The 12,959-nt window shown below is 40.1% G+C and overlaps 1 protein-coding gene across 2 annotated transcripts; it reads left to right on the top strand.

Annotated features, from left to right (window-relative positions):
• The first annotated feature begins 129 nt into the window (after positions 1 to 129).
• On the top strand, positions 130 to 12,342 carry DNAJA1 (DnaJ heat shock protein family (Hsp40) member A1). Of its 2 annotated transcripts, none has more exons than XM_060763789.2 (9): positions 130 to 324; positions 3,180 to 3,325; positions 3,815 to 3,992; positions 4,477 to 4,581; positions 4,711 to 4,938; positions 7,234 to 7,348; positions 8,248 to 8,363; positions 9,471 to 9,571; positions 10,750 to 12,342. In XM_060763789.2, the coding sequence occupies exons 2-9, from the start codon at positions 3,194 to 3,196 to the stop codon at positions 10,963 to 10,965; spliced, it is 1,191 nt and encodes a 396-aa protein (XP_060619772.2). In that variant the 5' UTR covers positions 130 to 324; positions 3,180 to 3,193; the 3' UTR covers positions 10,966 to 12,342. The 2 variants fall into 2 exon arrangements, with proteins under 2 accessions (XP_060619772.2, XP_060619771.2); XM_060763788.2 differs by having other exon boundaries at positions 131 to 295.
• Positions 12,343 to 12,959: the final 617 nt, after the last annotated feature.

Below are 12,959 nucleotides of genomic sequence, written 5' to 3'. Positions count from 1 at the left end.
ATGCCGGGATTTGTAGTCCCCGGCGGGCGACGTCACGGCCAGGGAGGCTTATGATTGGGGGTATGCCACGGTTTGCGAGAAAGCTGGCCAATAGCAGCGCCTGGAGAGGAGGGCGGGGCTTTCTTGAAAGGGAAAGGAAACTCCCCGGATGCTGCCTAGCCTAGCCTGAGACCGGCTCGGAACTTTCCAGAAAAAGTCAGCGCGAGAAGGAGAAGGAAGAAGGAGAGGAGGCTCGAGCCGGCTGTTAGAAGAGAGAGAGAGAGATAGAGAAAGAGAAGACAGGGCTGCTTTCATTGTAAGCCTGCGTTTGGGTCGAAAGCGCGAGTGAGTGAGGGACAAAGGAAAAGCCGGGTGGGGTGGGGGTGGGGTTGGGGTTGGGGGTGGGGGAGGGGTCTCCTCAGCTACCTTCCCCCCCCCTCCTCTAGTTCTCCACAAAGAGAGGGCGCGCGGGAGAGAGAGGGAGGGAGGGAGGGAGGGGGGAGCGCGCGACGGTTAGGTCAGCTGACTCCGGGTTCTGAGAGAAGGCAGAGAAGGGGATTTGGCGGGAGGGAGGGAAGGAGAAGGGAAGGGAAGTCGGGCCTTCGTGGGTGAGGGAAGGGGGGGGGGAGAGAAAGAAAGCGGAGTCGTGGAGTGGGAGACAGCGCCCTCCACACAAGGGACCCCTGCAAATGGGACTGCAGTGGGTGCCCCTTCTGTGTCACGTGATGGAGCGAGGGAGGCCCTTTTACATAACAGTCTGTGGGGAAGAAGACCCCCCCCCCCTTGTAAAGTTGGGAGCCTTCCACACACAGCTGAATAAAATCCCACGTTTTCTGCTTTGAATTGGAATATATGGTAGTGTGGACTCAGGGTACTTTCCACGCAGCCATATTGCAGGACCCAGGATATCAAGGTAGGAAACCTCACAATGTCTGCTTTGAACTGGAATATATGGCAGTGTGGACTCAGGGCCCTTCCACACAGCCGTATTGCAGGACCCAGGATATCAAGGCAGGAAACCCCACAAGATCTGCTTTGAACTGGTATTCTGGATCATATGGCTGTGTGGAAGGGCCCTTATTCTAATTGCTATTTGACACAAGAAAAGAGTTAGGGGGTGTTTTTTTCCACGGAGGCTCCAGTGGCTCTATTATCAGGTGGGGCTGGAAAGAGAAGCAATGAGGGGCAAACTTGGTTTGCCTGAAGCACCGCTTTCCCAACATTTCTTTAGTCACAGCATCATTTCGCAACACAGTTGTTCTGTTTTTAATAGCTAACTAGAGGTAAACCAATCCCGTTGAAGAGAATACAGGCACCTTCTCAACATGATAAGAGTACAAATCAATAAACCTACAAGGAGAATCATCATGTATGGCAGGCATGGGCAATCTTTGGCCCTCCAGGTGTTCTGTATTTCAACTCCCAAATTCCTAGCAGTTTATGGCTGTTCGAAATGGTGGTGGTTGAAGTCTGAAACACCTGGAGGGCCAAAGGTTTCCCATGCCTGATGTATGTGACAACAACAGCAAGTGCTGGTAGATGTAGACCTTTAAAGCCCTAGACCAGTGGTTCTCAACCTGTGGGTCCTCAGGTGTTTTGGCCCACAACTCACAGAAATCCCAGCTAGTTTACCAACTGTTAGGATTTCTGGGAGTTGTAGGCCAAAACACCTGGGAACCCACAGATTAAGAACCACAGCTCTAAACAGTTCAGGTCCAGGCTATTTGGCCAGCTGCATACCCTTGTATGAATCTGCCCCAGCCTTGAGATCTTCAAGAGAGGCCCATCTCTCGGGGCCCTTCCACATGGCTATATAACCCAGACTATCAAGGCACAATACCCCACAATATGTGCTTTGAATTGGGTTATCTGAGTCCACGCTGCCATATATTCCAGTTGAGAACAGGGAATATATGTGGGATTTTATTCAGCTGTGTGGAAGGGGCCTCAGTCCCACCTCCATCTGAAGCTCAGAGAGAGTGGGCCTTCCTTCTCCGTAGGTGGGTGCTTCAATACTCTGGATCTCCCTTCTTCCTAGGGAAGCCAGAATGGTCCCCTCCCTGCTGTCCTTCTGGTGGCAGGCTAAAACCTTCTGAATCAGGCAGGTTTTTAAAGAAGGTTTTTAAGATTTAGTTATGGGGTGCTGTGGTTTTAAACTTTGAATATGTTTTTATGGATTTTAATGTATTTTTTTAGTGCTACCTGTGTTTTTGTTTTAATGTGTATATATTTGTACATTTTAAATTGTGTACTAATACTACTGCTCAAGCCACTTTGAATCCCCTTTGTGGAGATAAAGCGGGCTATAATAATAATAAAATAATAACAATACAAATGAATAAACCTGTAAGGATTATCATCATGTATGTGATTACAACAGCAAGGATAGTATTGGCAAAAAAGTGGAAAATAACGGGAGTACCTTCTAATCTATGATTGACAACTGAAATTAAGAGAAGCCATGGAAATGACAAATTTACTAGAACAATGAAGGGGGGGGGGGTCTCTAAGCAAGGTGCTGAAAAGTGGGAGAATGTAGATAAATACTTGAAGGAATAAGTCATCTCTGTGAATAAAAATAAGTATTGGCTATTTAAGATTTAAGATTCTGCTTTTTCCTAAATGGGATGCAAGAAGACTTAGGAAAAATTTCAACCTCGAAAGGAAGGAAGTATTGTTTTTGTAGTTATAGTTTATTTGGATTATGTTATGATTGATTGTTTTGTGTGTTGTGTTTTCTTTGTATTTTATGGTGTAGTATGCTTTTGTTTCTTTCTGAAAATCAATTAAAATGTTAAAAAAAAGGAGATAAAGACACACACATATATTGTAATAAAGGAAAGTATGGGGGACACAACATATCACATGAAAAGCTTCTGTTTGTATATTTTTAAAAATGTATATATGATTTGTAAGATGACATACATTTCCAAGATTTACTGTATGTCATTTCTCATTATGTTTGCGTTACACATCTACACATGACAGCCGACATACTAAACAGTTTGGAAAGCTCTGGTGTAGATAATCCAGAGTAATTGGTGCGCAGAGTGAGGCAGCGCAAGAAGATACAAGTTTGGTCTCACCAGAGGTCTCTTTATGGGCACAGTCTTTGAGGAAATAAGGAAGTGGGCTGAACTCATGACATCATAAATTTTGCATTCCTTTTCTAGTTTTAATTTTCATCTTTCCCCTTCCAGGTATCTATTGCACCATGGTGAAGGAGACTACATACTATGATGTGCTTGGGGTAAAACCCAATGCGTCCCAAGAGGAACTGAAAAAAGCTTATAGGAAACTGGCATTGAAATACCACCCTGATAAGAATCCAAATGAAGGTGAAAAGGCAAGTGTGCAAGCTCACTCCCTCCTAAATATTTTGCTTATTAGCTTAGTAGATGGTTCTGTATTGTCTCGTTCGGACTTTGCCTCATTTTTGTGAATGGGTTGGATTCTAATATATCAATATTATTTTCAGAACCTGAGAAGCTTAATAGCTCTTTTCAAATTTTAATGGTATTCATATCTCCACTTCAGAATTTCCCTGTTAACATGGGAACACCTGGGGAAAAGCAGGATCCTGAATTTGTTTTCACCTTTTGTAAATGTCATGGTGCAGCTGCACTCTATGATTTTTACTTCAAAAATTGCAGGTTGGGTTTTAGCATAGACGACTTAACGCCGAGAACTAATTTTGCTAAATGGTATGCTATTAATCTCTAGCCACTTCCTTGCCCTTAAGCAGTTATAGTGGTACAAAGTAAATATTATAGTGATATAAATTACTTTCTGTAAAATAAGATTTCTCTGATTTTTGTTCTTTTTGTTCTTGTAGTTCAAACAGATTTCTCAAGCTTATGAAGTTCTTTCTGACATCAAGAAAAGAGATTTGTATGATAAAGGTGGTGAACAAGCCATTAAAGAGGGTGGTACTGGAAGCAGCTTTGGGTCACCCATGGATATATTTGATATGTTCTTTGGAGGAGGCGGGCGAATGCAACGAGAGAGGAGAGGTAATGTACAACTTTAGTTGAAGTAGTTCACAGTAGCCTTGGCTAATAAGCAAAAGATAAACTTAATGTTAGGATAATGTCTGTTTTCATTTATAAAGTACCTCAAGTGATATAGGCAGGACTACAAAATAATTATATGTTGCATTCTGCATGGATTGTTAATTGATGTAAGTTTACTTGGAAGTATTCCACTGAGTTTCAGTTATGCTTTCCATATGTGTAGAATAGGCAGAGAATTGCATCCTTAGTTTGTTTGTTGGTTCTACCTTCCCTCTCAGTAAGGATCAAGCACTACGACTCTCACTCACATTGCTTTGTGGGAGAACCTGTTGACCTTTTTAAGTGTAGCTGCAATACCAGTCAATGTTTGTCCTTATAGTGACTTCCCACAGTGGAGAAAATTAGAATCAGAAGCATGGATCTGAAACCTCAATAATGAAACTCTTTGGAGCATTTCTCATCAAATGCCTGCTTTTCCTTACAGGTAAAAATGTTGTTCATCAGTTGTCAGTAACTCTAGAAGACCTATACAATGGAGCAACACGAAAACTCGCTCTACAAAAGAATGTGATTTGTGACAAATGCGAAGGTATGTTGGTACAAAAATTTCAGTTTATTCAGTAAAAATTGACATCCATGACAAATATATGTAGCAAGTGAGTGAGGGAGGAGACATACATGGTATTTTCTACTCTTATTCCCCTTTGTTCTTCTATAGGCCGAGGTGGCAAGAAAGGTGCAGTGGAATACTGCCTTAATTGCAGAGGAACAGGCATGCAAGTAAGGATTCACCAAATTGGGCCTGGAATGGTTCAGCAAATCCAGTCAGTGTGTATGGAATGCCAGGGCCATGGAGAGCGCATCAGCCCCAAGGATAGATGTAAAAGCTGCAATGGAAGGAAGATTGTTAGAGAGAAGAAAATTCTTGAAGTCCATATTGATAAAGGTGCGTATCATACTTTGGGTCTGTCGTTGTAATGCTTATTATTATGAGCCACTTTGAGTCTCTGTATGGAAAGAAAAAGTGGGATATAAATAAACATAATAACAATAAATCAGTTGCATTGTGTTTGTGTGAATTATCACAGAGAAACTGGATCCTGGAACTTTCAAATGAGCAGTAAGGCGCTACTAGTGTAGAATACTAGACAGTAGAAATAACTTCAGAGTACAATAACTAGTCAGGAGAATTATTGATGAGCCTGTACAATGAGAATAATAAACGTCGTTGTTCCATGACTGTCAGAAAGTGTCCTCAGTCCATCCTTGTTGGGCATCCAGACTATGTGGGGAATATAATTTTAACCATTTTGAAAAAGGTTAGTTGAGGGTTAAGTGTTGGACAAATTTTGTATGACTTTGGCCAAACAAACACTAGGGTTCACCCTTGCTCCAAGCAGCAAGTCCATATCCCAGTCTCATGTTGCACAGCTGAAATTGAGAAGATGGTGAAGGACAAACTGATGTGACTCTTGACTCCAGTCAATCTTAGCAGTGGGGTTTGTTGTTTTTCTTCTGCTTCTGTGCCTTTAGCTTTTTTTCAAGTTCTAGTCATTCAGCAGATAGTAAAACAAGTCAGCACATCTTCCTCTTTCCTGTCCAGTTCAGACCTAGGGAAGTGAGGTTGGCAATCTCAGCTTTCTGCTTGGCCTGAACCACAAAGCTTTGGGCTTGTTTTAGTGCCAGAAGATAGCTGACTAGTTTATGTAGTGTGCCAGATTGTGAACACTCTGCATACTTGCTGCTATTTGTGAGCCACACCATTGGGTAGTAGTATATCAGCTGCATTATATCAGTTGCATTGATATAGTAAGAAAAATGAGAATGTTAGAAGAACTGAAAAGGTAATGGGGAAGACTGATTAGGATTCAGAAACATAGGATTCTCTTCCCTTGTGAAATCAGCCTTGCCCCTAGCTACAAATGATACTTTAGAATCAGAGGTTAAGACTGCTGTCACATGAATACCACACAGTGTGCATTCGTCACCAGTTTCCCATCTGCAGAATTCATGTTTCCTGCCTCTCATAATCTGTGATTCAGATTTGGAGTTAGATAAGCAGCATTTTGCTTGCCCATCCTTTAGCCTTCACGGTTTTGGGGAGAAATTATTCTGCAGTGCTAGATTGTTGAAGTTAAGTCGCCAAGAAGCTTTATGGTCTGGCATGCAGCACAGCAGTCTTGTTCTATAGCAGGGAAAGGCAAATGGAGTATCTTATGGAGGTTTCCCAATTGATCTGTGGAGCACTGAAGGGTCAGTGGGTAAATAAACAGCATTTCAAAGGATGGGGGTTTAAATATATATGTAAGAGCAGCATAGCAAAAAGGGAGCTGTTGTATTTCCCACATGTATATCAAACTGCTGGTATAAATATTAAGTGTTTTAAGCCACATCACTTGCATGATACATTTACAGTGCTGTTAGGTATCCACAATTTATGTAAGAACTTGTGAAGCATTTACCAATCTATTTTATAAACTAGTTCTACGTTCCTCTGTCAGTATTTCTTGCACAACACTCCATTCCGATTATCCTTGACCCACTTAACTGAGCCAAAGTCTGTAGACTTTTTGGTCACAAGATGCTACACGTATGCTGATAAAAAGTGAAATAATATGTACTACTGTTATGCTTCAAGGATGCATCACTTTAAAGATTTTGAGTTTTATTGTTTTCTAATTTAGTTTCCAGCCTAAATGTTCCTCGGGCAATATCTTTACAGTGGCTCCAGCTGTTCAGTTGTTAGGAATGGTGGTAGATTTGCTGAACAGAAAGAATGAAGAACCATGTGTATTTTCTTTTTCTTTCTTTCTTGGTTTTGATTTTATTATGGAAAATATTTGGAAGCAAACATAATGTTTCTTTTTACCTGAAAGCTTTGAAAATTATGTTAAACATTCAACTCGTCCATCTGAAAGTAAAGATACCTTGTATTAAAAGTTAAATGACAATTGAAAGTGCCAAAAAAGAAAGCATAGGTGAAAGTGTAAAATGCAGTGCATGATATCCTAAAAACAGAACTAGAAAGTCAGAACAAAACTAAAAGACACAAATGAACGGATTGAATGATTTTATATAAAGTGTAGCATATAATATTCTGTACCCTTCTCACCAACAGTGAAGAATATTATAAATTATTAGATCTTCATAGGTTAGTTTATTATTAATCAATGGTTAGATGGTAGAACATGTGAAATTATTTCACCGTATCAGATTTTTCTTGTATGCTTATTTGGAATAGGAATGAAAGATGGTCAGAAGATAACTTTCCATGGTGAAGGCGACCAGGAACCAGGGTTGGAGCCAGGAGATATCATTATTGTTTTGGATCAAAAAGATCATTCTGTGTTTACAAGGTAATTGGGGTCAAGCACATGTGATACTTCAAAAGGTGTTTAACCTTTCACAGTGTTGGTTATACTACCTGGGGGTTCCTGAGAGTTGTGGTCCCTTTCTTGGTCTGTAGTTGTATTTTGGATATCTGCCTTGATCAATAGTGTAGTTGTCAAGTCTCAGCTATTTCCCCCTCAAAATGCTGGAAAAGCCAGAGATTAGTTGTTGCTTCTAGTCATGTCTGATGTATGTATGTGCTTTTACGTTGCCTGTCCCCCATCCAAAATACTAACCAGGGCTGACTCTGCTTAGCTCCCAATATATGGTGGGATCTGGTGCTTTGAGGGGGTAATCATGCCTTATATTTATTCCTAATAGAATTTATCTTTCATGTATGAGGCTGCTGTTAGAAACCTACATAAGAAATTGAGAGTTAGAAGGGAATGCTAGATAGTTGAATGCAAGCTTATAGTTTTAAGTGTCTCCAGTTGTAAATCTTCTGCTAGAATCTTTAGCCTCTTCTGAATGTCAAAATGTGGTGCCTTCAGTAACTGCAGAATCATGTGATAGCTTTGTGTAATTTTCTAATCTGCTTTGCTGACTGACGTTGTATATAAAATGGTTGGCGAACCATAAAATCTTAAGCCTTCCTATTTTTGTGATACAGAAAGCCTGAGAATCAGAATAGACTGTGAAGTAATATCTTCCAGAATCCTTAGGGACACTTTTAATCCCACAAGAATCAAAATAGAAGTAGAATTATAAGTGTTGCTAGAATTAATTCACAGATCTGTACCACCTCGCTTCTTTTAAGTATTGTGTTGATTGTGTTGGGTTGTGCTGTGTCTTCCTTGAATTGCTGTCCAGTACAATTTGCAATGAACTGTCCTGTACTTATACAGCTGATTCTCTTTTTCTGCAGACGACATGAAGACTTGGTCATGTCCATGGACATTCAACTAGTTGAGGCACTGTGTGGCTTTCAGAAACCAATTGCAATGCTAGACAGTCGAACCATAATCATTACTTCTCATCCTGGTAAGTATGTATTGCTTTGACAAAACACACCTTGGATATATTAATCGATGTCAGTGGTCAAACATGGTGCAAGTGCATCACCATTATCTCTAGAAATGTTCTCAAACTTATGAATGCAGATTTACAGCATATTAGGTTCTTTTTAACTGTCTTTAAGTAGTAGAATATTCAAAAGCTTATATCCATGAAAGCTATTATTCGTAATATGCCCATTTTCCAATGATAATGGCTAGAATTCAGGATCAGATCTACTGTTGTGTAACCTGGAGTTAGTTACCCATAGTGCATCCATACTCACAGTCCCTACATAGTCGTAACTATAGCACTAGTCTTATGATTGTAAATGTCCTGCCAAGGTTTTACTTGGCAACAACTGCATGGAGAGTAAGTTCATTCTTTTGCCAATGGTGGAATAAGTAAATGACAGCTAGTAAAGCTGCGACAAGTAGCTTGCTTCTGATCACAACTTTGCTGGTTTTGGGGAGCGGGGGGATGTCAGCTGCCCACAGCTTGATTGCCTGCAGAATTCACTCTTTTCTCCGCATAGCAAAGGCCTGCTAAATTGGCTTGATGGACTTGGGCCAGGAAGTGATAAATTAATTTTGCATCTAACAGTTATATAACATAAGTAGCATATATAGTAGAATATAAGAGCTCCTGGTGGTGTAATGGTTAAACCCTTGTGCTGGCAGGACTACTCACTGAAAGGTCAGTGGTTTAAATGTGGGGAGCAGGGTGAGCTCCAGTCTGTCAGCTACAGCTTTTCATGTGGGGACATGAGTGAAACTTCTCACAGGATGGTAAAACATCTGAGCAATGTCCTTGCTGACGGCCAATTCTCTCACACTCGAAGTGAGTTGCAGTTTCTCAAGACACTCCTGACACAAAAAAGTAGACTTCTGAACAATATTTTTACATTGATAGACTCCTCTTACTTTTGGTTAATCGATAAGAGAAAATAACACCATCGGTTGTAGCTTTTCTTTGCCCCTACAAAATAGAAGTAAAACTTTTGAATAAATCTTTAATAAAGTGCTCTAGCATGAGGTTAGATCTTGTTTAATTTGTAAGTGGTTTGGATATAAGTATCCTTTTTTTAATTTCTAGGTCAGGTTGTCAAATATGGAGACATTAAATGTATACTGAATGAGGGAATGCCATTCTATCGCAGACCATATGAAAAGGGTCGTCTAATAATTGAATTTAAGGTAAGATGCAAATAATTTTAAATTTGAAGTTGCTGAAAATAAAATGACATTTCTTAGACAATGTTATTATGGCAGACTTCTAATTGTTTGACCAATCAAATTTGAAGTCTATTCATCCTGGAGACATCCTGGAGACGGGGGCTACAAAGTTCTGTTGTGGGCCCAAAGTTGTTCAACATGTTTATAACAACTTGGATGTTGGAGTAGTGGGCATGCTTAGTAACTTTGCAGATGGCAACAAATTAGGTAAGCAGACATAGGACAGGATTAGAATTCAAAATTACTGTAACAGATTACAAAGGTGGGCCAAAACTAATAAAATTAATTTCCACAGGGAGAAATATAAGGTACTACACTTACGCAGAAAAAAATGACACGCACAGTTAAAGGATGGATGACACCTAGCTTGACAACACTACATGTAAAAGGGATTTAGGGATCTTCGTAGTCCAGAAGATAAAAATGAATCAATAGTGTGATGCGGCAGCTAAAAAAAAATCTGATTTGTAGGCTGCCTCAGTAGGAGTATAGTATCAAGATGGAGGGAAGTCACAATCCCACTTTCTTCTGTTTTTGGTCAGACCTCACCTGTAATCACATTGTGTCCAGGTCTAGGCATTACATTTCACCAAAATGGCAAAAGGTCTGGAAGCTACACCATATGAGGAATAGTTTTGGGAGCTGAGTATGTTTAACTTGGAGAAGAGAAGGTTAAGAGGGGACACCAGAGCCACATTTAAATAATTGAAAAGTTGGCATATTGAAAATGGAACAAAATGTTTTCTGCTACTCCAGAGATGAGGACACGGACTCAAATTACAGGAAAAGAGATTCCACCTAAACATTAGAACTTCCTACCAAAAAAAGGTGTTTGATAGTTGGATATGCTGCTTCAGACTGTGGTGGATTCACCTTCTCTAGAACTGTCTGTCTGTTGGGAATGCTTTGATTGTGTATTCCCATATGATGGTTGCCACGGTCTCTTCCAAGTCTACGATTCTATGTAAATTTCTTGAATATGTTTTAGAGAATAATGCCTCATGAGACTTTGGTTTAAAAGGGGGGGGGGGAATCTCTGTGCATTGACTTGAATTAAGCAAATGTTAAATTTTCCTTTAATGTTGTAATTTTGAAACCATATTTCCCATATAGTAGTAATCATGTCTACTAAATTTCAGGTGATCTTTCCAGATAGTGGCTTCCTTTCCTCTGATAAGCTCTGTCTGTTAGAAAAGCTGTTGCCTTCAAGGCAAGAAGTGGAGGAAACTGAAGACATGGACCAGGTAGAGTTGGTGGACTTTGACCCCTCTCAGGAAAGAAGGCATTCCAATGGGGAAGCCTATGAAGACGACGAGCACCATCCCAGAGGTGGCGTCCAGTGCCAGACGTCTTAAATCGGCCTCATGGTTTTCCTTGTGCTGCTTGTCTTGTATGTCAGTTGTGAATGAGTGAAGGATTAAAGTTGCTAATCTCTCAAACTTGCCATTGTCCCTGTAATATTTAGACATAGTTGTTTTTAAATCAAGTTAATAAACTTAAAAACTGTAAACTACACTTCAATCAAGTTGAAATGCTGTTCTATTTCCATATGGCCTCCTAAGGAAACCAGAAGTCAATTTGCTCTGGCTTTTTAATTTTATTTTGTGCATCATAAGTGTATTGTGTGCAAATGCACTGGCTTAGTATTCAGTGATTTCTGTTTAGTATTATAAATTATATTCCTCTTAAGTATGCACATGTATTTATGATTCATGTTACAAATGTGAAATTAAAGTTTTGTATTCTTCAGCTTCTAGATACATTGGTGTGTTTTGGATGTAGTGTGGCTGGTTGAGGCTTCACAAGGCATCTGCATGGCACTGTATACCTTCCTCTCCTGGAGAATCAAGCCCTGTCCTGCCCCGTCCTGCCTCCTAGTTCTAGCTACAACACTGTAAAATCCCTCTATTAATAATGGTATGCAGGACCCTAGCATTGCTAATTTATAAGGAGTTGAAAATTCAACCTGTAATAGAGCTTATGTAGGATGAAAACCAAATGTTCAGCATTTTTGAATAGGAAATACGTGGCTTTTTAAAATAACGGTCACTCAACTGAAAAGTAGTAAAGATAGAAAGCTATTGTACATTTAACTGAAGTTTTGACTTTTAGTGTCTGTAAGTAGGTTTCAGTGACTCTTAAGAACATTCAGTTTCTTAGACACCTTTAGAAAGCTCTCTTCCAAATTTGTGTAACTCATGAATGAATGAGTCATCACAATTTGAGGGGATGTCTGTGTGCTCTTAGTTCCTGAAAAGGGCTACCTCTACCATTGGCCATTTCAAAGTATTTGTATTTTAGCTTCACAGATTACAGCTGGCCTTTCATTAACTGCAGGAAGGCTTAATAACTGATTCAAGTGCCTCTTCTAGGACTAAAATGTACTTACGCCGACCCTTGACCTTTTTCTTTAAACTATCCCTATTATTTTATAGGCAAGCCCGGCTGTAACCCTTATGCTGTGCATATAGAGCAGGTGGGCTAATGGATATGGCATTCCAGTGCTCTGCCATTTCAACACCAGGTCTTAACCATTTGAGGTTTTAATCTATGGCTTCTTCCCAGGGGTTTAAGTTGCATTGCAATTTATTATGGTCCTTGTGATAAGGATGATTTAACAGAAACGAATATGTTAGTGGAATGAAGAATCTGACTTGACAAATGCTTGCATATTGTACTTCAAACTTGAGTTTCAACCCATGGGGGGAAATAAACACTATCTTTACTTCTAACAGCTTCCATCTTTCCTTGCTTTTTGATGAGCCATTTAAGGTGCATTAATATGACAATGCCTTAGAGGCAGCTTGCTGTGACAATAACTGCATGTCTCCCATCCCATACAACAGGGATCTATCTGTTCAGAAGGTTTGAAAATGGGTACTGTAGCAAGAGGTTTGTGAAAGAATAGTAAAGAGATGGATAATACTTTGCAGTCTCTTTTAGGGTCCTTCGATAAAACATTCTAGATAGAGAATTTGGTATTCGAGGATCCATGACTGGGATAAATGTTGTAAAAAGAGACAGGTTCTTATAGTATCACAATGCCTGTCCAAAACAACAGTTATAATATCACCCTACAATCTGCATGGGGCCGTGGTGGCACAGCAGGTTACACCACTAAGCAGAACTTGCTGGTTGGAAGGTCAACAGTTTGAATCTGTTGACAGGGTGAGTTCCTGTTGTTAGTCCCAGTTTCTGCCAACCTAGCAGCTCAAAAACATGCAAATGTGAGTAGACCAATAGGTACTGCTCCAGAGGGAAGGTAATGACGCTCCAATGCAGTCATAGATGTCTATGGACAGCGCGAGATCTGCAGCTTAAAAATGGAGATGAGCACCACCCCCAGAGT

This window comes from Anolis sagrei, chromosome 2 (assembly GCF_037176765.1).
Source record: "Anolis sagrei isolate rAnoSag1 chromosome 2, rAnoSag1.mat, whole genome shotgun sequence".
Lineage (NCBI taxonomy): Eukaryota > Metazoa > Chordata > Lepidosauria > Squamata > Dactyloidae > Anolis > Anolis sagrei.
The sequence above is the reverse complement of the archived record's forward strand: the minus strand, read 5'-3'. Positions and strand labels throughout refer to the sequence as shown.